General features: G+C 30.9%; 1 protein-coding gene across 1 annotated transcript in view; it reads right to left on the bottom strand.

Annotated features, from left to right (window-relative positions):
• Positions 1–24,474, bottom strand: part of LOC114331759 (tuberin) — a 111,418-nt gene that overhangs the window by 58,425 nt on the left and 28,519 nt on the right. Inside the window, exons 8-10 of the mRNA XM_028281397.2 lie at positions 14,233–14,632; positions 10,694–10,934; positions 4,361–4,482 (exon numbers count right to left, since the gene is read on the bottom strand). Of these exons, the coding sequence (XP_028137198.1) occupies positions 4,361–4,482; positions 10,694–10,934; positions 14,233–14,632 (763 nt within the window). The remainder of the gene's footprint in view (positions 1–4,360; positions 4,483–10,693; positions 10,935–14,232; positions 14,633–24,474) is intronic.

The following is a 24,474-nucleotide window of genomic DNA, read 5'->3' as shown; positions in this document are numbered from 1 at the left end:
TGTATATATTGTTTATATGATTTGTAAGTTTCATCGGTTCAAAGTCCTTATTATTGAAAGGGCTGTAGTTAAAAGGGGTTGAACGAGCCACTGATCACGAATGTATGCAAATTTATAAACACCAAATCTTAATAAATTTTTGTCTAACAGAAAAACAAAAAAATACATGATATTCAGAAAAGCAAATCTGACCTTTTTTGTTTTTCGAGATTTTTGGTATCTCTAACAATTTTTAAGATATTTTGAAAAAAAGGATATTTTTCAAAATTTAAATTTTTAAAAATTTTACTTTGAAACCAAATTTTTTCAAAAATAAGCACTTTGAATCGATGAAACTTACAGATCATATAAACACAACATAAGTAAAATAATTTATGGAGCGGTAACGATTAATTTCATTTAAGTTGCTAATTAAGGGGTGGTCTTCCCGATTTTTTTTTTTTGCAAAAACAAAAGGGAACAATTTTATTTTGAGCGTAACTTGCTTAAATTTAATGCTAGAAACTTCTTGTAAAAACATAAATAAAGCTTTTTTTAAACACTTTAAAAAAAGTATAATGAGTTTTCCCCAAAAAGTGCTTACTTTTTTTGGATATTTCACGTCGAAATATTCTATTTTAAATTTGGTAAATATGAATCTATTTTTCATTGGCTATAACTCTGGTTATATGAGATCCAGAGACCTAACGCGTACACCATTTTTTTTACTTTTTTATAGGCTATATTTTTGCTAAGAACGTTTTTTTCGACAACATACTTACTTTTTGAGTTATTTGCAAAAAACCGTCTAAAAATGTGGTTATTTTGTTGAAAAATGAACATATTCACTCGCAAATAACTCGAAAAGTGTTGACTTGGCGAAAAACCTCTATAGAACAAAAGTTACTTAAAATTAGTCAGTTTATCCATTTCCCGACTTATTTTGGACATATATTTTTTCACCCCCAAGAGGGGGTGAAAGTCACCCCCAGGCCAAAAGCACACATCGGCACAATATCACTTTTTTTCTTTGACATGTAAGCTATACGTATGCCAAATTTCATGTCAATCCAAGCGGTTCTTTAAAATTTAGAGCAAAAACCGTGAAAGAATGGACTATTAATGTAATGTTAAATTACACTTCACTATTTTCAAGGAAAACTGTTTATTTTGTATTTATATATTTTTATTAGATATCAAACCTATATTATACGAGGTATGTCAAAAATATGAAGTTCGATCAAGATTAAAGTGTTTTTACTTCTCACAATATTGAAAAGTGTTATTATAAAAAGTTGTTTGGAGTTAAAAACTATGTTCTAATATGCAATTACTTGTACATCCTTCTAAAGATAAAAAAATATTTGAAAATTTTTCTCAAATTACGAATACCAATATCATTTTCATTCATAACTCTTTTATTATTAATTTTACGAAGAAAAGTTATTCTTCATAAAAAGATCTGCATGGTCTAAAATCTAAGATGCAATCATCATATATCAAATTTTATCAATTTTATTCGAGGTATGTAAAAAAATATGAATTTCGCTCGAGAGTAGAGTACCTTTATAGTTCACAATATTTAAATTAGGATATAATTGCATATTAAAACATAGCATTTAATACTAAACAACTTTTCATAATAGAAATTTTCCATATGAATTTAAATACGTAAATAAACAAAGTTTTCGTTATGATAATGGTCGCATTTTCGGCTTGTTTACTTGTGTTTTTGATTTTGAGCCTTGAAAATTGTCATCTTTCGTTCTTTTTTCAGTTTTAAATTGTTTATAATTCGAAAACGATCAACTTTAGAGAAAAATTACAAAAGACCTTTTTTGTTTAGAATGATTCAAAAAATCTGAAATAATATCTGCCCAGGTCGAATTTTTTTTAAATTCATAAAAAATGTCATTTTTTAATTATTAATTAATTATAGTTAGATCAAGATTTTAATCGGACAACCCTTGTTTTTGTAATTGTAAACATGCTAAATTACATATCCAATAATTTTTATCCATTAAACAGATCGGTGCAAATCGACCTTATATCGGATCTTCTACTATTGTCCTTTTCATGATCATTTTTCAGTGCGTAACAAATGATAGGAAAAAGGGTAAGTCCGTGATAATACACATTTATGACATTTATTCTAACATATTTTAGTTAAATCTGACAGTTGTCACATTTTATTTTCAATTTGGAATAAAAACAAATCAAATGTGTTTCTTGCATTTATAAAATGGTATTTTCTTTGATTTGTATAGTCTTATAAATTATACAGATTATATTTGTAATATTATTATCTAATTAAAAAAAAATTAAATAAAATAAATTTCGACCAAGAGTCAGGATTCTGTTAACCGAGATACCATAGTATCAAGCGGCGCCGCTAGGAGGAGCTTCTCCAACAATGCGTCTCAGAATACCTTAAGAACACTTGGTCATTTTGTACTCTAAACCGAGTAAAGCATGAAAAAGAAAAATAAAATAATCGTTTTCGTTTTGATTCAATTCGAGTCTCTTGCCATCCTCTGACACAGTGTTTCTGGGTCTCTACCCTTTGTCGAAGAGGCTATTGCAAGTAGACTGAATTGAATCAACTCGAGACGAAGAAGAACTGCATCTATTAAAATATCTGCAGTATATTGTGGTTAGACTGTCCTCTAACGGGGAATGACAAAATAAATAAAATAAATTTCGACCAAGAGTCAGGATTCTGTTAACCGAGATACCATAGTATCAAGCGGCGCCGCTAGGAGGAGCTTCTCCAACAATGCGTCTCAGAATACCTTAAGAACACTTGGTCATTTTGTACTCTAAACCGAGTAAAGCATGAAAAAGAAAAATAAAATAATCGTTTTCGTTTTGATTCAATTCGAGTCTCTTGCCATCCTCTGACACAGTGTTTCTGGGTCTCTACCCTTTGTCGAAGAGGCTATTGCAAGTAGACTGAATTGAATCAACTCGAGACGAAGAAGAACTGCATCTATTAAAATATCTGCAGTATATTGTGGTTAGATATTTTAATAGATGCAGTTCTTCTTCGTCTCGAGTTGATTCAATTCAGTCTACTTGCAATAGCCTCTTCGACAAAGGGTAGAGACCCAGAAACACTGTGTCAGAGGATGGCAAGAGACTCGAATTGAATCAAAACGAAAACGATTATTTTATTTTTCTTTTTCATGCTTTACTCGGTTTAGAGTACAAAATGACCAAGTGTTCTTAAGGTATTCTGAGACGCATTGTTGGAGAAGCTCCTCCTAGCGGCGCCGCTTGATACTATGGTATCTCGGTTAACAGAATCCTGACTCTTGGTCGAAATTTATTTTATTTATTTTGTCATTCCCCGTTAGAGGACAGTCTAACCACAATATACTGCAGATATTTTAATAGATGCAGTTCTTCTTCGTCTCGAGTTGATTCAATTCAGTCTACTTGCAATAGCCTCTTCGACAAAGGGTAGAGACCCAGAAACACTGTGTCAGAGGATGGCAAGAGACTCGAATTGAATCAAAACGAAAACGATTATTTTATTTTTCTTTTTCATGCTTTACTCGGTTTAGAGTACAAAATGACCAAGTGTTCTTAAGGTATTCTGAGACGCATTGTTGGAGAAGCTCCTCCTAGCGGCGCCGCTTGATACTATGGTATCTCGGTTAACAGAATCCTGACTCTTGGTCGAAATTTATTTTATTTATTTTGTCATTCCCCGTTAGAGGACAGTCTAACCACAATATACTGCAGATATTTTAATAGATGCAGTTCTTCTTCGTCTCTAGTTGATTCAATTCAGTCTACTTGCAATAGCCTCTTCGACAAAGGGTAGAGACCCAGAAACACTGTGTCAGAGGATGGCAAGAGACTCGAATTGAATCAAAACGAAAACGATTATTTTATTTTTCTTAAAAAAAAATTATTTTTTTATTATGGCGCCATCTATCGACAACTAGAATAACTAGAATGTTATAAAAATGTCACCGACGAAACGTAATCACCGACGTGCCTTTTTTTCTGTCACATACAATTTAATGCGTTAGAAAGAAATCGAAAAACTGTGACGCACTGAAAGATGATCATGAGAAATACTGTATTAATACTCATATTTTTTTACATAGACTATGATTTTCAAAATTGTTTGTTTGAATTTTTTTGAAGATTTTTCAACATTGAATTTTTGCTACGCATACATTGATAAACGATTTTTTTTCAATAATTTTATTGTTTTCATTTTCTTAAGGGTAGTTTTTACCGTATCTTTCATAAAATGTGGTCCAAGATTGACAATTTCTGCAAATTGAAAGAAATACAAGGTGAGCGGTTAATTTTGTGCAATTCATAATAAAATGAAAAAGGAAGTTAAAACAAAAAAAGCACTTACCATTGATGTGAGAACATCAACCAGTAGATCCAATTCAGTGTTGCCGTTTTTCGATAAAATGAGGGATTTGTTTTGTAAAATTTTCGTCATTTCTGTTATTACTAAACTAAGAACTTCCCAATCTAAAAAAATATACATATATCAAAAATAAACATTAAACAAAAAATATCTCGACACAGTTACCTCAGGAAATGTCTAAAGAAAATCTATGCAAAATTTCAGGTGGATCAGTCAAGTAATTTTTGAGTTATAGTCCAAGTAATGAAGTTGTTCTGAAGCTATTTTCTTGTGGCATTTTTGGAATTAACTAGTTTGGATGGGAAATAAGCCACAATTTTACTAAAAAAATTATTTTATTAACGTTTCGACGCCCAAATATATGTCTGAATTGCCGATATAAATGAGTCAGATTAAATAAATTATTAGAACATTTTTTTTTACTAAGCAACAACATTTTTGTTTAATTCATTAATATTTTTTGTATTTTGACAACGACACCCGATTTGGGCGTCGAAACTTTAATAAAATCATTTTTTTAGTAAAATTGTGGCTTATTTCCCATCAAAACTAGTTAATTACAAGTAATGATGCTTAAAATAGGACAAAACCTCGCAATTTTTACAAAATGGATCGATTTGCTTGAAAATTTGAGAATAAGTAGTGTATACTCCAAGGATCAAAATCTATATGATGCCGAAAGGCGCTTTTACCATGGGGGTGATTGCCACCCATCTCGGGGGTGGAAATTTTTTATTAAATTTTGACCATAAAGTTGCTAAAAACATTAATTCTAAGCCAAAAACGTTCTATAATTTTTTTTGATAAAATTAATAGCTTTCGATTTATTCGCTATGAAAAGTGTTAGTTTTATATCGAAACAAGCTGAAAATGCGAGCATTATCATAACGAAAACTTTGTATGTTTACGTATTTTAATTCATAATATGGAAAATTGCTATTATGAAAAGTAGTTTAGAATTAATAATTATGTTTTAATGTGCAATTATATCATTCTAATTTAAATGTTATGAACTATACAGGTAGTTTACTATTGATCGAAATTCATATTTTTTATATACCTTGTATAAAATTAATACAATTTTATATATGATGGTTGCATCATAAATCTTAGAACATGAAGAGCTTTTTATGAAGAATAACTTTTCTTGGTCAAATTAAAAATAAAAGAGTTATAAATGAAAATGTTGTTGGTATGTATCCATAATGTGAGAAAAATCTTCAAATATTTTTTTCCATTAGAAGGATGTAATTGCACATATCAGACCATAATTTTTTATACCAAACAATATTATTTCATATACTGTCGGTTCGCTAAACTCAGACACAACTGGCTAGTGATTTTAGTCAATAATTTTGCCACTTCGACAAAAAAATAATTTCTAGATAGTTAATAATTACGAAATAATTAGTAATTTTACCAATTTCGGCAAAATTATCAAAAAATATAAAAATTACCTACTAAAATCACTAGCCAGTTGTGTCGAGTTTAGCGAACCGACTAGGTATATTTTAATTTCATAGCAAATGGAACAGTCCATTTATCATAAAGGAGAGGCCGTATACTGGTATAAACCTTATTAAAGCTGTTAATAAATTATTGCTTTTAAAATATTATACTCAAATTGTATTTTTGAACATCTTATTTATTTTATATAATAATTAAATTCACTGTCAAATGTCATTGATGTTTTATTAATACTTAATTTAAAATTTAGTTTGACATTCACGAAGTGTCAAACTCAAATGTTTGCTTAACAAATCGAGATTTAAAAACTAGCCTACTTAATAGCAACGATTTCAGCTGGACATATAGTGTGTCGGTAGAAAATAAGCCGATTGTGACGTCACATTTTAGACTTTGAGGTCGATTATCTCGAAGACGGTTAGAAATATCGAAATGCCGTTTTCAGATTTGGATTCAGAAGAAAAAACTACATAAGAATCCATCGATAAATCTGATCTGAATACTGCAGGAGCGGCAACGCAATAACAGACACACTTTTGCGAATTTATAAACGAAATGTTTTCGTTGAAAATCAATGTTTTTAATCAGTTTTCTGCTAATAACTCAAAAAGTTTTCTTTGTATCAAAACAACTTAGCTTAACAAAAATGTAACTTTTGAAAAAATAAACAAACACCTTTTTTTTATTTTCTGTAAGACTAACAGTAATCGAGCTATACTTTATTATATGTTAGCTCTTCTTCGTCAAATGCTAAATATTGTAGTTTCAAAAGTCAAAAGACGGGAAAACTATGCATTTTTCGAGGATAACTTGTTTAAACTAATTTAAAGTATTTAAAAATATCTATCTCCAGAAATAAAAAAGTCTCTAGCTCAAAAATTAAGTGACTTATAATGAAAAGAATGTCAGTCCCTATTTTTTTCAGCGAAAAAGTGATCGGAACCAACCTCCTAATCACCACCCTAATTAAAATTAGTCATTGAACTTATTTAGTCTTCTTTATTTATGTATTATTAATAGGTTCTAGAAGTCTGACCGGTTTAGAATGATTAGTTTTAAAAAAATGGAGTTGAAAGTGAATAACGAATTTTTTAGTTTGGTAAAAAATGCCCTTTTCTTCAGAATAGAAAGATTAGCATCAGAGATACGAAAAAATGTTTAAATATGAAATTGTAGTTTATGCCTGTTGCACCAACAGATCTTAAGCTTAAGTCGAGAATATCATAAGAATTAATATAATATAATTATAATATATTACAATAATGCCCGGTTGCACCAACAGATCTTAAGCTTAAGTCGAGAATATCATATAAGAATTAATATAATATAATTATAATATATTACAATAAGAATACCATAATATAATAATAGATAATAAGGTAAGAATCTAAAATTATGGTGCAACGTAAGTGATACTTAAGGAGGCCCTATTTATAAGTAGAGCTTAGCAAAGCTGGAGCTTAAGATCTGTTGGTGCAAGCAGGCATAAGAATACCATAATATAATAATAGATATAATTGATAATAAGGTAAGAATCTAAAATTATTGTGCAACGTAAGTGATACTCAAAGAGGCCCTATCTATAAGTAGAGCTTAGCTAAGCTGGAGCCTTAGATCTGTTGGTGCAAACAGGCATAAATTCCCAAGAACTTGGTTTGCAACAATTTTTTCTAGGATAAAAATTGAGTGAACGATTGACAATAAATTAAAACTTGTAATAACATGCAGAAACCACCTTTACCAACCCTTTCAAAGTCACCTTTTTTGCGACTGACGATTTTAAACAGAATTTAATATTTATAGCCTTATAAATCTTGTAAAAACCTACAGAATTCTTTTTTACCAAACTTTCTAAGATAAAAAATAAAAAAGTTATGATTAAAAAATCAATATATTTTTTTGAAAAAAAAAAAAGGAGAAATCCAATTGGAAGCATAACAATGTAAGTTAGCGGTGTTTTTAGTCATTGGCCTTATTCATTTTTCTTTATTTATGTAGTATTAATAGATTCTAGAAGTTTGACTGGCTTAGAATGATTAGTTACAGATAAATAATAAAAAGTTATGATTAAAAAATCAATATATTTTTTTGAAAAAAAAAAGGAGAAATCCAATTGGAAGCATAACAATGTAAGTTAGCGGTGTTTTTAGTCATTGGCCTTATTCATTTTTCTTTATTTATGTATTATTAATAGATTCTAGAAGTTTGACTGGCTTAGAATGATTAGTTTTTAAAAAACTGTGAGTTAAAAGCGAGTAACGAATTTTTGTAGTTTGATAAAAAAATACCGTTTTCTTCAGAATAGAAAGATTAGCGTCAGAGATACGAAAAAATGTTTAAATATGAAATTGTAGGTTACTATATTCCCAAGAACTTGGTTTGAAAAATTGTTTTCTACTTACGGCAAAAATTGAGTGAATCGTAAATGAGTATATCGAAAAACATTGATTTTTTCGATATAAAACTAACATTTTAGATAGCGAATAAATCGAAAACTATTAATTTTATCAAAAAAATGTATAGAACATTTTTTGCTTATAATACATGGTTTTATCAACTTTTGCAGTCAAAATATAATAAAAAATTTCCACCCCCGAGATGGGGTGGCAACCACCCCCATGGTAAAAGCGCCTTTCGGCAACATATAGATTTTGATCCTTGGACTATCTACTAATTATTCTCAAATTTTCAAGCAAACTGGACTATTATGTACATGTAGACCGCCTTTGACAAAAGCAGTGCGTGTTTTGACAACTTTTATTTTCAATCTATTTTTTTGTTCTGTCAAATCATAAAGGTGTGCGAAATATGTTTTTGAACCGCGGAGTAATTTACAAAAGAGAAGGGGAACAGCTGTTGAACGTTTCTCACTACGCTCAAGCGTGCTGGTGCGAAACCGCAGCAAAGCAAGTAAAAGGTAGGGATATTCAACATGCTGCATGTCCAGTAATAGACCAGGGCGCATCTGTAAAAATGTTAGTACATTTGGACGTTGAGAGGTGACTCAAATTTTTTTGCAGAAATTTCTTGAAAATAAATCAATTAATAATATTTGAGTTATCCTCCCTCTCAGAAAGGTCCGGAACATTGTTTAAATAATCAAAATGTCAAAAAATTAAGGAAAAATTCGATTTTTTCTTGGTTTTTTGATTATAACTTTAAAAGTATTCATTTCCGAGAAAAGTTGTACGGACATAAAAGTTGCGTAATTAAATTTCCTACAATATGGAATTGGTTACAAATTTAAAAAATAGTCACCCTTGTTGCAAAATAGCAATAATTGTGAAAAAAACATACAAAAACAAGTATTCGCACTTTACCTTTTTCAACCATTTATGCTACACTTAGGACCTTCATATTTCACCCTGAAAAACTTTATGATACAGTAAAACAATACTGTAAATTTCATTAAGATCGGTTCAATAGATTTTGCAAAATAAATTTTGCAATCCAGCTTTCGTAAAAAAAATTCATTTTTTTTTAATGTTACAGGACTGAAAATAAAGCAGATAGCAAGTTGAAAATTTTTTTGCGTATAGAAGTGTACTGTACCTTTCATTTGCAATTTTGCAAAATTAAAATCGATTAACACCACGGCGTCAGGAATTTTTTTACATAAACATTAATTTTTGGTGCTACGCGCAGGACAGCGAGAGTTTGCCCTGATTGGGCATTCCAATGACCTTTGATAATGATTGATACATTTTAATTTTTATTACATTTCGATATAAATAAATAAATTTGTTTATTGCAAAATAAAAACAGATACTCTATCCTTTGAAATAACACTTTTATTAGCAAAAACTTTCTTTGTTAATATATTTTAACTTAAATAATAAAAGTTTATTATTTTTAAACATATGCAATTGTTTAAACAATATTTCACAAACAATAATAAAATTAGTTTGATTTTTGTGGAATTAAAATATTAAAATACAACAAAATATAGAGTAAGAAAATAATATATTAGATAAAGATTGGAAGAAATTTTGGTGGAAATCAACTTGTGTGAATCGAACACCGCTGTCCTGCGCGTAGCACCAAAAATTATTGTTTATTTTAAAAAATTTCTGACGCCGTGGTAATTAATCGATTTTAATTTTGAAAATTGCAAATGAAAGGTACAGTACACTTCTATAAGCAAAAAAAATTTCAACTTGCTATCTGCTTTATTTTCAGTCCTATAACATTTCCAAAAAATGAATTTTTTTGCGAAAGCTGAATTGCAAAATTTATTTTGCAAAATCTATTGAACCGATCTTAATGAAATTTACAGTATTGTTTTAATGTATCATGAAGTTTTTCTGGGTGAAATATGAAGGTCCTAAGTGTAGCATAAATGGTTGAAAAACGTAAAATGCGAATACTTGTTTTTGTATGTTTTTTTCGCAATTATTGCTATTTGGCAACTAGGGTGACTATTTTTTAAATTTTTAACCAATTCTATATTGTAGGAAATTTAATTACGCAACTTTTATGACAGTACAACTTTTTTCGGAAATGAATACTTTTAAAGTTATAATCAAAAAACGAAGAAAAAAATCGAATTTTTCCTTCAATTTTTGACATTTTGATTATTTAAACAATGTTCCGGACCTTTTTGAGAGGGAGGATAACTCAAATATTATTATTTGATTTATTTTCAAGCAATTTCTGCAAAAAAATTAGAGTCACCTCTCAACGTCCATCTCAAAACAGATGCGCCCTGGACTATAAGTTTGCTCCGATCAATCTGAAATTTTCATAGAATATTCTTGAAGTTATGTACTTTCATTTGAAAGTATAAAAAACTGAAAATTTCAAAAATTTTAAACTACATAATACAATCCCTCCCTTAACAAAGCGTACCTTTTTCCGTTTTTAGACAGGTTATAAATATCTTGAAAGCTGCTTTAAGAGATACAGGTGTCACAGTAACAGGCAGTCGTTGAATTGGGGCGGGAGATTGAGGAACCGGAGACCCCAGATTTCCTCTATCGGTACTTTTGTAGACAACACATATGTATGAACTAAATTTAAGGTCTTTTCCATCCTGATAACCGATATGGTACAAATTATCTGCTCTTATTTTTAGGAAACACTCAAAAATCTGAAAAGAAAATCATTATATACACTGGTACAAGATTATTCCACAATTCTGGACACTTTGTATAAGTATATATACAGTAAGCGCTACGTTACTAGATACATGGTTAGGTACCTAATGGCTATGCTTATGAGCTAATGTCCGTTCTCAGATGTGACTTTCATCCCTGTCATGTTACTGTCAAGAAACTATTCAAAATAATTGTTTTTCCATACAAAAAATACATTAATGAATAGTATTGTTACTCTGCTTTAAAATACCTTTATTCAAACACCTAGAATATTACAATACTTTACAACTTTAACAAAATGACAACTTTAAACGTCAAATACAGCTGATCTATTATTTGTCAACTTTCTATGTTAACACTGAGGTTCCATAAATTTTCTGACGTTCTAAACGTCATGGACAATTCGATGTAAATATCAGGATCGAATTGTTTTCTAATGCCCCTTGTCCGATTCTTCTCGATCGACGATGGTAAATGGATGTTTGAAGTGTGGAGTAAAAATATGGTTTTATTGACAGCAACTGAGTATTACACTACAGATGTTGGTCAGGTAACTTTCTATGATAGACTGCGACCCAAAATAGTCCCTTTGGCTAATTTATAATCTCGTCAAAATATACAATTCACCAATAAGTCGCGTGGTAACAAACTACGGACTTTGAATATGTTGAAAGCTTGCAACTACAGTTTAAAGAAAGCTATTGCAAAACTTAGGAAGTTCAATTGGAAAATATATTATTTGGCAATTTATTAAGTTTGCAGGTTGAATGGACTCTAATTATTAAAATATTACTAGATATGTTTCCCAATGTTTTAATTATACACGGTGAAACCATAAAAGTTTAGGAAGTTAAGAATAATGTGAGATTACAAATTAAGGGATTAATTTGAGATTGAACACGTCACTAGATATAAAAATAAACATTGCAACAAGTGAAGGGTCCAGGACTGTAATAGCTCAATGTTCCTATGTATCTAGTAGGGTGGCGCTTACTGTATACAGTGATGAGCGCGCTAATAACCGGCAAAATAACGCAAAAGATGGAAAACATATTAAGTTGTGAGATAAAAAGAGATGAAACTAGTAGGGTGGGAAATTTAGCGATAGAAACGTATACATTTGCATTACATTGATTGTTTCCCATCTTTCGACGTATCAGAGGAGTATGTCAACGAAAGGTCGCTGCATGTTATCTTGCAAGTAGCGTTTAGTTTCCGAAAAATATGATTTAATGGTTTTAAATACAAACAATTCACACTACCTATCTGGAACGTATCGTATATGCCACTTGACGTTTACTAAAATCATATTTTTCGGAAACTACACGCTACGTGCTGGAAACGCTACGTGCATGATAATATGCAGCGACCTTTAAACTGTCACTGTCACAGTGTTAGTCGCCAAACTCGTCCGATACGTCTAACGGTGGGGAACAATCAATATAATCTAAATTTATACGTTTATATCGCTAAATTTCCCACCCCTGTAACGGCCCCACGAATGGAAGCCAAATTTTTTGTAACACTAAGTATGCCCCAAACACGGTGGGCCATATTTTATATAGCACGCCTATGGATAACAAAGGCAAAAAAATAATATGTAACAGGATAAATTTAACAAAATATAAAAATATACTTGGTGCTACTTAACTTTTTGATATACCTCGGTAGCTTTAAGTCTTCAGAGACCTAGGGGTGTGGATTCTTAATAGATGTTAAATAAAATTGAAACTCAATTGCTCGAGGGGCGCTATAATTAAAAAAGAAAATATCATATTATATGTTTACTTATAAAAAAATATAAAACTAAGAATGCCGGTTACTTGAAATATCTGTACTTACCGTAGGCTACTTTCATGCGTGATTACTTTATAAGGATAGAGATTGGTAAACAAGATCTGGTAATTAAACATAATTCTTACTTTATGGAAACAAATAAAAATTCAGCAAAGTTGTTATCAAAAAAATAAAGTTTCATCAATTCGCGAGAAAACGTAAGAGTTCAACAACTAAAACTAGCGCAAGTACCTTAATGTGTTCTTTATCCGTGGGTGATCCATAGTCCATCCATGCGGCAATTACGGTGTTAAACATTGTCCTGATGTCACGGCACATAACGACACTCATTTTTACAGACAAAGTACAGTTATTAATTATATTAGAGATGAAATTCCATTGTTCGTTTATTGTATGCAACAGTTGTATATTATATTATTATTATTGTTATTAATTAAACTTAATTGAAAGAAACGAAAAACTTTTCGACAAAAGAAAACTAATGGATGTGTTTAATCCATCACTAGGAACACAAAATACGGTCGAGCATTTACATTCTCTACGACCACAGCAGCCACTTGAGCCTACTTCGGCTCTGGAACAAAAACTCAAAGAAACTGTACTAAATACAAATAACTAATTTTCTCCATTGAACTATTTTCAACAATTTTCTCCGTCAGCAAGGCAAAGAGCCTGCTGACGGAAAGGCACAAAATTCTTATTCTAGACTCTCTAGAACTGATCTCTCTTCTCGTCTACTTAGAACTGATCACGACTATATTTCGAACTCCTGTACAACCCAAAACTCATTCCATCTCCCCATTTTTCTATCCTACTCAACCATGTCCGGTTTTACCAATCAAAAAATTCGCCAATTTCCACTCTTCATTTCAAAACGAATAAAAAAGATTTAAGCAAACTTCAACCACGCCTTCAAAGGCAATAACTCTTTTTCCCGCAAATAGGATCAAACCAAACGAAATTCTGACAGCCATATCTGAGCTCAATATTCTCCCAGGCTTTTTCGCAACGTTCGCAATATTACACGTGTGAACTCGTTATATTATATAAACACACTCAGAGCCATTTAATCTCTACTAAGGAATTCTCAACATAAATAAATCAGCTCCAAAACATCATATTTCGGTCTAACAGTCGCCAAAAATACAATAGTAAAAAGATTTATGAGTCTCATCTCTTTGACGGCAAAAATTCAACTTCAGATAAAAACAGAGATACGAATACGCATGAGAATCAAGAATTAATTACGTAATACGAAATAACTGTGAGAAACTTACGATTCCTTCTGAAACACAAATATGAATTTAACGGACTGAGTATACAGGGTGGAGCAAAAATAATAATGACTTTCGGACCCGTTACACCCCTACTAGTTTCATCTCTTTTTATCTCACAACTTAATATGTTTTCCATCTTTTGCGTTATTTTGCCGGTTATTAGCGCGCTCATCACTGTATACAAATCATTCTAGCGTATTTATACTTATGTACCTACCATTTTCCTAACGATCGGACAATTTTCAAATAACCTCGGTTTATTATAGTGAAGTTCCAAAAATTTGACTAACATTTTATAGATTTTGATGGCATGAGTAGATGGTAACTTGTGAATCTTTACTATAAAAACTTTAATAAGTCCTTCCACAAGACACTTTATATCGGCAAACTCTGCATCTGAATGGGAACTATTATCCGATAGGTAAGTATCGAAAGGTCTGAGCAACATCTTTTCCAGAATATCTAACAGATCCAGACACTTTTTTGATTCGCATTCAAGGCAAAGGTCGATTAGCAGATTAGCCACAGAAGATCTTACGACTATATCGGTGTTATAATTAATATTAGCCATATGTGGTACTACTATGCGATCTATAAGTTCGTCTTCATATTGCCTCCTAAAATTCACAAAAATATATTAATTTTTATAACAGTGATAACTTTTTTGTGATATTTTGTGTCTCCCTTAAGAGAATACATCAGCGTGACATCAAGATGAAAAACGCGTTCCAAGATTGCAGCTATTTTGGATATTTTGTCGAGATATTTGGCACACATATTCGTAATATAATAAAGAATGGCGGTACAGACCCCAATTTGAAAAATTTGTTAGTATATAATATATAGTCCGTCCGCTATAACTTTTCCCATGCGGTACGATTCATTTCAATCAAATTAGGTCAAAACATAAATTGAAACGAACGTCGATGTGTATATACATTTTGTATACTGTATACTATATACTACATACATCGGCGTACGTTTCACTTTCTGTTTTGACTTAATTTGATTGAAAATGAATCGTACCGCATGGGAAAAGTTATAGCGGACGGACTATATGTGGAAATTACTCTATAATAACCCTAATTATACAGTGCGGTGGAATAAGTGTTACCCCCCCCCTGTTAACTTGTTTATTTTACGAATATAAGCAATACGCTCGGACAGGTCGATTTTTAAACTAACCATAGTATATTATAGCATCAACGTTTCGAACTTTACGATCTTCAGGTGACAGCCATAACTTTGATTTGTGTAAATGGGGAAAGTACATCATGTGAAACCTCATTTAAAAGCTCTTAAAATACTGATTTCAAAAATGTATAATACTTTAATCCTGTTTGAGAGCGTAGGCGCAAAATTTCGGTCGAATTCTTTCTAAATGCAATCATTTTTTTCGAATCCTGAAAAAACTAATAAATATTTTTGAAAAATTTAAACGCAGAATGAAATATTACAGTATTCTCGATGGTCCAAAGTCCTTGAGAACCCTATAATGTTTATTTTAATTAGTCACAGTGGTGAAAAAAAGAGAAAATTAAGTGTTTATTTTAATTTCAAATATATCATTCAACGGAAACTTTTTGTTTATTCTAAGGGACTGCCAGCCCTCGGTAATAATCTAATCTTTCACTCTGCGTTTAAATTTTTCAAAAATACTTATTAGATTTCTCAGGATTCGAAAAAAATAAATGCGTTTAAAAAGAGTTCGACCGAAATTTCGCGCCTACGCATCCAAAAAGGATTAAAGTGTTATATATTTTTGTAATCAGTATTTCAAAAGCTGTTAAAAAATGCGGTATCACATGATGTACTTTACCATTAAAAAAATCAAAGTTATGCCTGTCACCTGAAGAGGGATCGCGTAAAGTTCGAAACGTTGATGCTATAATATACTATGATTAGTTTAAAAATAGAAAACATAAAAAGCTTGTAGATATATTAAAAAGAAAAAATATTGACAGTCGCGACATGAAAATTATATCTAATATACAGGGTGTTTCATTAATAATTGTCCATATAGTAACTGGAGAAACCTTAGCACAAAATACGACGATTTAACCTAAAACACTTAAAAAAATGTGGTTACTTACTGAGTTACAGGGTGTTTTACCTAAAAATTTAAAAACTATTTTTGGTCAGCATTTTAACAATATTCAACGTATAATTTTCATACTTGGCAGAAAGTGCGACTACTATACACCCTACTAAATTATGATAAACAAACGTTTCTAGCTGCTACCAGAGGCGTGCGACAGGGGATAGTGAATGGTTGATCCTTCTCAAATTCTACGCCACTGGAGAAATTACAATTTTAGTGCCATTTTTAGATTCTCCAATACTTTCTACGTAAATAATATACTCTTTATTGGTAACGATAAAGTCATTAGTTTTCGAGATATTTGAAGTTAAATATGAAACCGGACAGTTATTTTGATTAATTTATGATATTATGATTCATCTGAATAAAATTTAAAAATTATTTGTACCCAGTACTTTAAAACTATTTGGCATATTCTTATCATACTTGGCAGAAAGTGTAAGTACTGTACATCCTACTAAATTAAGATAAATAAACGTTTCTAGCTACTACCAGAGGCGTACGACAGGGGATAAAGTCTGGTTGACCCCAAATTCTACGCCACTGACGAAATTGCTATTTTAGTGTAATTTTTTGATTTTCCAATACTTTTTATGTAAATAATATACGCTTTTTATACGTAGTATATAAATAATATACGTAGTAGTTTTCGAGATATTTGAAATTAAAAATGAAGCGACACAATAAACTAATCAAAATAACCGTGTCTTTTTATTTTTAACTTCAAAGATCTCGAAAACTAATGACTTTATCGTTACGAATGAGGAGTATATTATTTTCATAGAAAGTATTGGAGAATCCAAAAATTGAACTAAAATAGCAATTCCGCCAGTGGCGTAGAATTTGGAAAGGGTCAACCATTCACTTTCCCCTGTCGTACCCCTCTGGTAATAGCCAGAAACGTTTGCTTAACAAAATTTAGTAGTTTGTACAGTACCTATACTTCCTGCCAATTATGAAAACGATACGTCAAATAGTTTTAAAATGCTGAGCAAAAATAGTTTTTAAATTTTTAGATAAAACACCCTGTAACTCAGTAAGGAGCCACATTTTATTTAAGGGTTTTAGGTTAAATCTTCGTATTTTGTGCTAAGGTTTCTCCAGTTACTATATGGACAATTATTAATGAAACACCCTGTATATTGGAATCAAACTGCCAAGGTAAGAGTTGACAACCAAGACACCCAAGATATCAAAATACAGAGAGGAGTCCGTCAGGATTGCGTGCTGTCTCCACTACTTTTCGATGTCTACAGTGAAGAGGTATTTCAAAGAAGCGCTCTCAGATTCAATAGAAGGTATCAATGGAGAAGTTTTGAACAACTTACGTTTTGCAGACGATACAGTAATAATAACGGATAACAACAATGATTTACAGAACGTAATGTAACGCCTTAATGAACGCCGTCATGAGTACGGACTGAAGATGAATTTAAAGAAAACTAAATGCATGATAATAACTAAATCAGCACACGCAAACATCCAATTAACTATTGAATATACTGTGATTGAGAGTGTGGATAACTACAAATACTTACGAACATGGATAACATCAAATGTAGACCAAACCAAAGAAATTAAGACATGTATTGAAATAGCACGTGCATCATTCATTAAACTTAAAAAGTTTCTTTGTTGTCGGGATATAAGGTTAGAACTATGCCTAAGAATGCTTCGATGTTACGTGTTCTCTACTCTTCTTTATGGCTTGGAAGCGTGGACGTTGAAACAAGTCCATTTGAATAAGTTGGCCGCCTTTGAATTTTGGTGTTACAGAAGAATCCTACGAATACCATTGATTCAAAGAATGTCGAACGTGGAAGTAACTAGAAGCATTGATTAAAAACACCATAGATAGCTCACCTCTTGGTAACCGAAAGACGTATCAAAAACTAGATGGCGCTACTCGAAAACCGTATCGAGATTTCTCATTCTCTCTCTGACTTGCGAGGAGGTAGGAGTAGTGTCAGGGCCGAACTTACCCTATAGGTGTATTATCTGTGACAGGCAGGTGTTGTGACAAATTAGAGCGGAATTTTATAAAAAAAAAGGACTCATATTTTAGACAAAATGGCCTCTGTAACTCATAAGTGTGTTTACGCGGGATGTTTTGAAAGAAACGATGGAACAAATAATAATATATCTTTCTTTAAATTTCCACTGAAAGACGTAGAGCGTACAAAAATTTGGCAAAAAAACTGCGGGAACATTGATATTTTATTGATGGATATCACTGACCTTAAACAGAGGGTAATTTGCCAGCATCATTTTGCAGTGGAATATATTTACCAAAGTGGCCAAAGAAAGTTATTAAGGAAAAATGCTGTTCCTCTAAAATTTACACAGTTAACAACTGATTTAGGTGAGTACTCAATTTTATAAATATTTTTATGTTTGCCTAATGCGCTTTGTCAATGAGAATACTACTATTAAAATATATTTTATATAAAATCAGTGGATATTGAATGATTTAAATATTTTTATACAATTAAATCAAAAGAGATTTTTTTTAAAATATGAATGCGTTGTTACTATCACTCCAGAAATAATGATGATGCTTGTTTTGCTTTAATTAAAATTACACATACATTTCAATGATTACACCTATTTTAGGTGATATCCCACCAGTATGCTCTACATACGTTTATTGCGGTACGAAACGTAAAAGATCTACAAGTGACGATTGTATGGTTAGGTCAACTCCATCGCCTAAGAGATCAAGTAGTAGTCTCAGTGATATTTCCAGTTTTGAAATTAATTTGCCCACAAAACTTGAAACTGAATTGACGGAGAAGGTAAAAAAATTGGAGTATCAAGTAAGTGCTTTAAAGAAGAAGTGCCGTCAGAAGAACAGTCGGCGTTGTAGAAGAACAACAAAAAACAAAAAATCGGCAACCAAATTCATGTTACAGGTACTGTTAGAAAATAAAAGCAAATACGTGCACACATTTGTTAATATGCAGTTTTCACACAAAACTCGTTCACAATGGAGTCACAATGAAAAGGATTTAGCTCTGGCCATTTATTATAAGTCTCCTAGTTGTTACAAATTTTTAACTAGATCTCTTAACTTTATATTACCTTCAGTAAAAACAATTCAAACTTGGTTGCGTGTCATAAAATTAAGAACTGGTTTAAACACTTCCTTAATTGACAAGTTGAAGAAAAAAGCAGACACAATGGATGAGTTGGAAAAAATTTGTGTGTTAATGTTTGATGAAATTTCTTTGAAAAAAAAAATTGGAGTACAATAAATTAGATGACATTATAGAAGGGTTTCAAGATTTAGGTGCTTTAGGAAGAACAAACAAACTTGCCAACACAGGTCTGGTTTTCATGATGCGCGGCTTGCTACATAACTGGAAGATTCCGATTTGCTATTTTGTTACAGGTGGTCCAATACATAGCGACAACTTAAAAAACATTGTAGTTGAAGTTGTTTCAAAATTACAAAATATTGGGTATATACCAAAAGTGTTAGTGTGTGATCAAGCATCTAATAATAGAGCTTTATTTAAGCTGTTAGGCGCATGTAAGGATCAGCCTGCAATAGAAATAGGAAATCAGAGGATTTTCACTGTTTTTGATACACCCCACTTATTAAAAAGTCTAAGAAATAATTTTCTTAACAAAAAGTTGACGTTTTTTGCCGATTCTAACCAGATATCGTGGCAAGATATTGAATACACATACAACATCGATAGAACCAATGTGAGAGCACGATGCATGGTGAAAATAACAGACGTTCACATAAACCCTAATCATTTCCAAAAAATGCGTGTAAAATTAGCAGCCCAAATTTTTTCCAACTCAGTTGCCTCAGCAATGTCAACAGCAAAATCTGTAGGCCAGTTACACACCAAAACGGCTCCTGATACTGCCGAATTTTTAAAAATTATAAATAATATTTTTGATGGTCTTAACAGCAAATATTGTAGTGATAGTAACCCAAACAGAAAGCCAATGTCAACTTTAAGCAAGTCAACTGAAAACTTAAAAGCAGGTTTAGAATATTTTAAAAAAATTAAAGTTTTTGAAAATCAGAAAGAGAGAAATAATATTCACTGTCTACACGGCTTTCAGTGGACAATTTTGTCAGTTTTATGTTTGTGGGAGGAACTTCAAAAATATAATGTGTCATATCTTTTAACATCTTTTCTTAACCAAGATCCTCTAGAAAATTTTTTCTCTATTGTGCGCAATCGGGGTGGTTACAATCCAACACCTAGTGTTAGTCAGTTAAGAATTGCCATTAAGCATAACACAAATATTAAACTAAAAATTGCTTTAGACAATGGAAATTGTGAAATAGCACAAACTGATAATTTAGATTTAACCCACGAAGTAACCAGCGTCGAAATATCTGACGAGTCCATTGAAACCCAAACAGTTCATGTAGAACAATCTTTAGACATGCAAAAGGAAAATAATGACAACCAAATTTTAAGCACGGCACATTCCAGCCAATGTAGCATAACAAATTTAGAAACGTGTGCTGTTACATATGTCGCTGGTTATATTTACTATAAGATTATAAAGAACTTGAATTGTAGTAAATGCCAGGAAGACTTGCTAAAAGACAACAAAATTCTATTACAGAAACACGAATTAATGTTACTTTTCAGAGATTATGGCGCAAATGAAGAAATAAAGTTTCTTCAGAGACCATCAGATTTGTTTGTTACTATTACTACAATATTGTTAGAAAAGTTTCACGAGGCTTTTAATTTATTTAAAGTAGATAATGCAGTTTTCGAAAAAATTGAAACCTATGTGACTAACCATATTTTATTAACTACTAATTGGCTTAAAAGCTGCGAAGACCATAAAAGGAAAATTATAAAATTTTTGGTAAAAATCAAACTTTTTAAAACTTGTCAGTGGTATAACGTTAATGAAAGCAAACAGAAAACTAAAAGGGAAAAGATTCACAGAAAATTACTTATTTTCGATAAAAGTAAAGGTAAACAAACATCAAAATGCAAAAATTCGACAAGTAAACAGCAAAAAATTCAACAGACTGACAGCCACAAAAGTAAACAAACCAGAAACGTCACAAATTGTATTTAAAATATGAAAACGTCTTTTTTTCTACCTAGATCTTTTCAATGTACTGAGTTTAGTGCGTTCATAAAAATAACATGTGTTTTTACTTAATAACAGGCGGTAGCTGGTTTGTCTTTAGTTTCATGCGTGGAAGAGAATGATGCTAGATAAAAAGTATATGTTTTATCTCGCCGGGTATGAATGACGCACGGGTAAATAACCGTGGACTTAACTGTATGTTAAACTACACTATTAGCTTTAGTCTCTATATACAGTAGATATTAACAAGTATTTTATAATATCAGGAAAACAATATCAGTATGTCTTAAAACCTTGGAATCATATAGAAAACTTTTTTATTAAGTTTAGGGAAAAATGTATTATTGATAAAAACTTGCATGTCTCAAAACTAAAAATAAAAGAATCAGATGTCAGATATTATGAGTCGTATACCAAGTTTGTTAAAAAATATTAATTCTTCTCAAGAGTCATATACCTTCATTTTTAAAGCACTTTCATATAAATATTAACGTGGTTTTTAATTGTTCTCGACTTTTAATAATAATAAAATGTTTCAATATTGTCAACAATGAAAGTACTTCTTCAGAAAAAGAAATAATAAATATATATCTTTTTTTCCCAATATTTTAATTTTACAATCTTATCACAGTATATAGAGGTTCCCTCTTTATACTGTGATCTTAGTTTGAAAAGAATTAACATTCAAATATACTTATTTACTTTGTTTTTAAATATGATCTCATTAGTGATGTTTTAAACTTTCTAATCCTGTCTGTTTAATCCAGCTTTTACCTATTGTTCCTAGGCAAATGGCCTTCAACTATTTATATGTTGGAAATTCCCTGTCACTTTATCAAGATATGTATGTACTTACATTATTCATTTTGAACGTTGGGAATTTGTGGTATTTTTTCAAAGAAAGATAATAATCTATTGTATTTGGTACTCACCACTACTTTTTTTTTAAAACATCGATGTCTTAATTCTAGAAAGTCCTTAGATAAATTTTAAATATAAAAAGTATGCGATCGAACAGTAAATCATATTGATTTTAGTTCACCTCAGTACAATTTCTTATTTTGCACAGACTTCTATATTGCCTTTTCTAGATAAATTGTCAATTTTTTGTAGTACAATGTTACTCAGAACAACATTTATATCCTCTTCTTCTTGTCGAAGTTCCTTCTCATATCGAAGGTTGGCCATCACTACAGCTATCCGTACCTTATTGGCGCCTGCTTTGAAAATATCTATTGAGCTGCAACTATACCACTCTCTTAAGTCTCTCAGTCAGGAAATTCTTCTTCTACCTATGGATCTTTTACCCTTAATTTTACCTTGCATTATGAGCCTAATATCTCATATTTCGCTCCTCTGGTAATTTGGCCTAAATCCAGCTTTCTTGTATTGATGTTCTTTATCACCTCGCAATCCTTTTGTAACATTGTAACCTTCTTAATACTTTTGCATTTGTAACTCGTTAGATCTAGGTATTTTCAAAATCCCTCTATAGCACTACATCTCAAATGCTTCCAACTTATTTATATTGTCTACTTTTAGTGTCTAGCTTTCCATTCCATGTAACAAAGTCGAGAACACGTAGCATCTTAAGGCTCTTATCCTCAGCTACAGAGGAAGATCTCGATTAACAAACATTTTTTTCATTTTTATAAATGCTTGTCTTGCAATTTCAATGCGTGTCCTGATTTCTCTAATAGATACATTGGTCATCGTTTTTATTTACCCAGGTTCCTAGATATTTGCAGTTATTTTGTAAAAATTTATAGCTATATATTAGGTTTTATTTTCGGTAAATTAATAATGTAGATATTTGAATACTTCAACTATTGCGATTAATTTAGCTGTAGTTATAGTAGTATTATTGTCTAGTTTTATAACATTTTTATTTATTTATTTAATTGGCATTGGTAAATGCCATACAGCCAGTCACAACATGATACAATTTTCTAAATATAATCTTAACTATTATAAAACTATAGCTAAAACTATTTTATAAAACTACAGTAGAAAACTATAATAGAAACCAATAATACCATTGAATCACGGTTTTTACTCCAAATTTTAAATAACCGCTTGGGTTGACACGAAATTTTGGAATACATATAGGAAAGAAGAAAAGTAATTCTAAGCAAGTTAATACTTTTCGAGGTATTTGCGAGTAAATATGTTCATTTTTCAACAAAAAGAAACACTTTTTAGGTGGGTTTTTGCAAATAACTCAAAAAGTAAATATGTATTTTACCGAAAAAAAGGTTTCCAGTAAAAATATAGCTTCTAAAAAGAGAAAAAAATGGTGTATGTATGAACTCTCTAGACCCAGTAGAAGCAAAGTTGTAACTAATGAAAAATAGTTTCATATCTGTCAAATTTCAAAGCAAATATTTCAACGTGAAATAACCAAAAAAGTTTACACTTTTTGGGGAAAACTCAGTACGACTTTTTTAAAGTGTTCAAAAAAATATTCATTTTTGTTTTTTAATAAGTTTCTAGCATAAAAAGTAAGTTACGCTCAAAATAAAGTTGGTCAAAAAAACTCGGGAAAATCAGCCCCCACTTAGCATTTTAAATCAAATTAATCGTTACCGCTTCCCAAGTTACTTTACTTATGTATTATTTATACTGATCTGTAAGTTTCATTTGTTCAAAGGGCTTATTTTTTAACAATTTTTTTTTATTTTGAAAAAAATGTTTTTTTCAAAATAACTTAAAATTTATTAGTGACACCAAAAATCACAAAGAGTAAAAAAAATGTAGGTTTTGCTTTTCTGAATATTTTGAATTTTTTGTTTTTCTGTAAGGCAAAAATTGGTTAAGATGTGGCTGTTCAAAATTTGCATACACTCGTGATTTTTGACTAGTTCAAGCCCTTTCAACTAGAGCTCCTTCAAAAATTTCCACTTTGAACCGATGAAACAATACATACACGAGTAAAGCAAGTTGTGATCTTGTGAAGTTGTAACGATTAATTTCATTTAGGATGCTAATTAGGGGGTGATTTTCACGATTTTTTAACAAAAAAATAGGAACCAAATATATTTTGATCATAACTTGCTTACTTTTGACGCTAGAAACTTAACAAAAATAATATAAATAAACCTTTTTTAAACACTTTAAAAAAAGTTGTAATGAGTTTTCGTCGAAAAGTGCTTCATTTTTTTTATTATTTCACGTTGAAATATTCAACATGGAATTTGACGAAAAAGAACTTATTTTTCAATAACTCGAAATAAGTATTGACGTAGTGAAAAAACTCTATAGAACAAAAGTTGC

The sequence above is a fragment of the Diabrotica virgifera genome, chromosome 8 (assembly GCF_917563875.1).
Source record: "Diabrotica virgifera virgifera chromosome 8, PGI_DIABVI_V3a".
Classification (NCBI taxonomy): domain Eukaryota; kingdom Metazoa; phylum Arthropoda; class Insecta; order Coleoptera; family Chrysomelidae; genus Diabrotica; species Diabrotica virgifera.
This window is presented reverse-complemented; position numbering and strand designations above follow the sequence as displayed.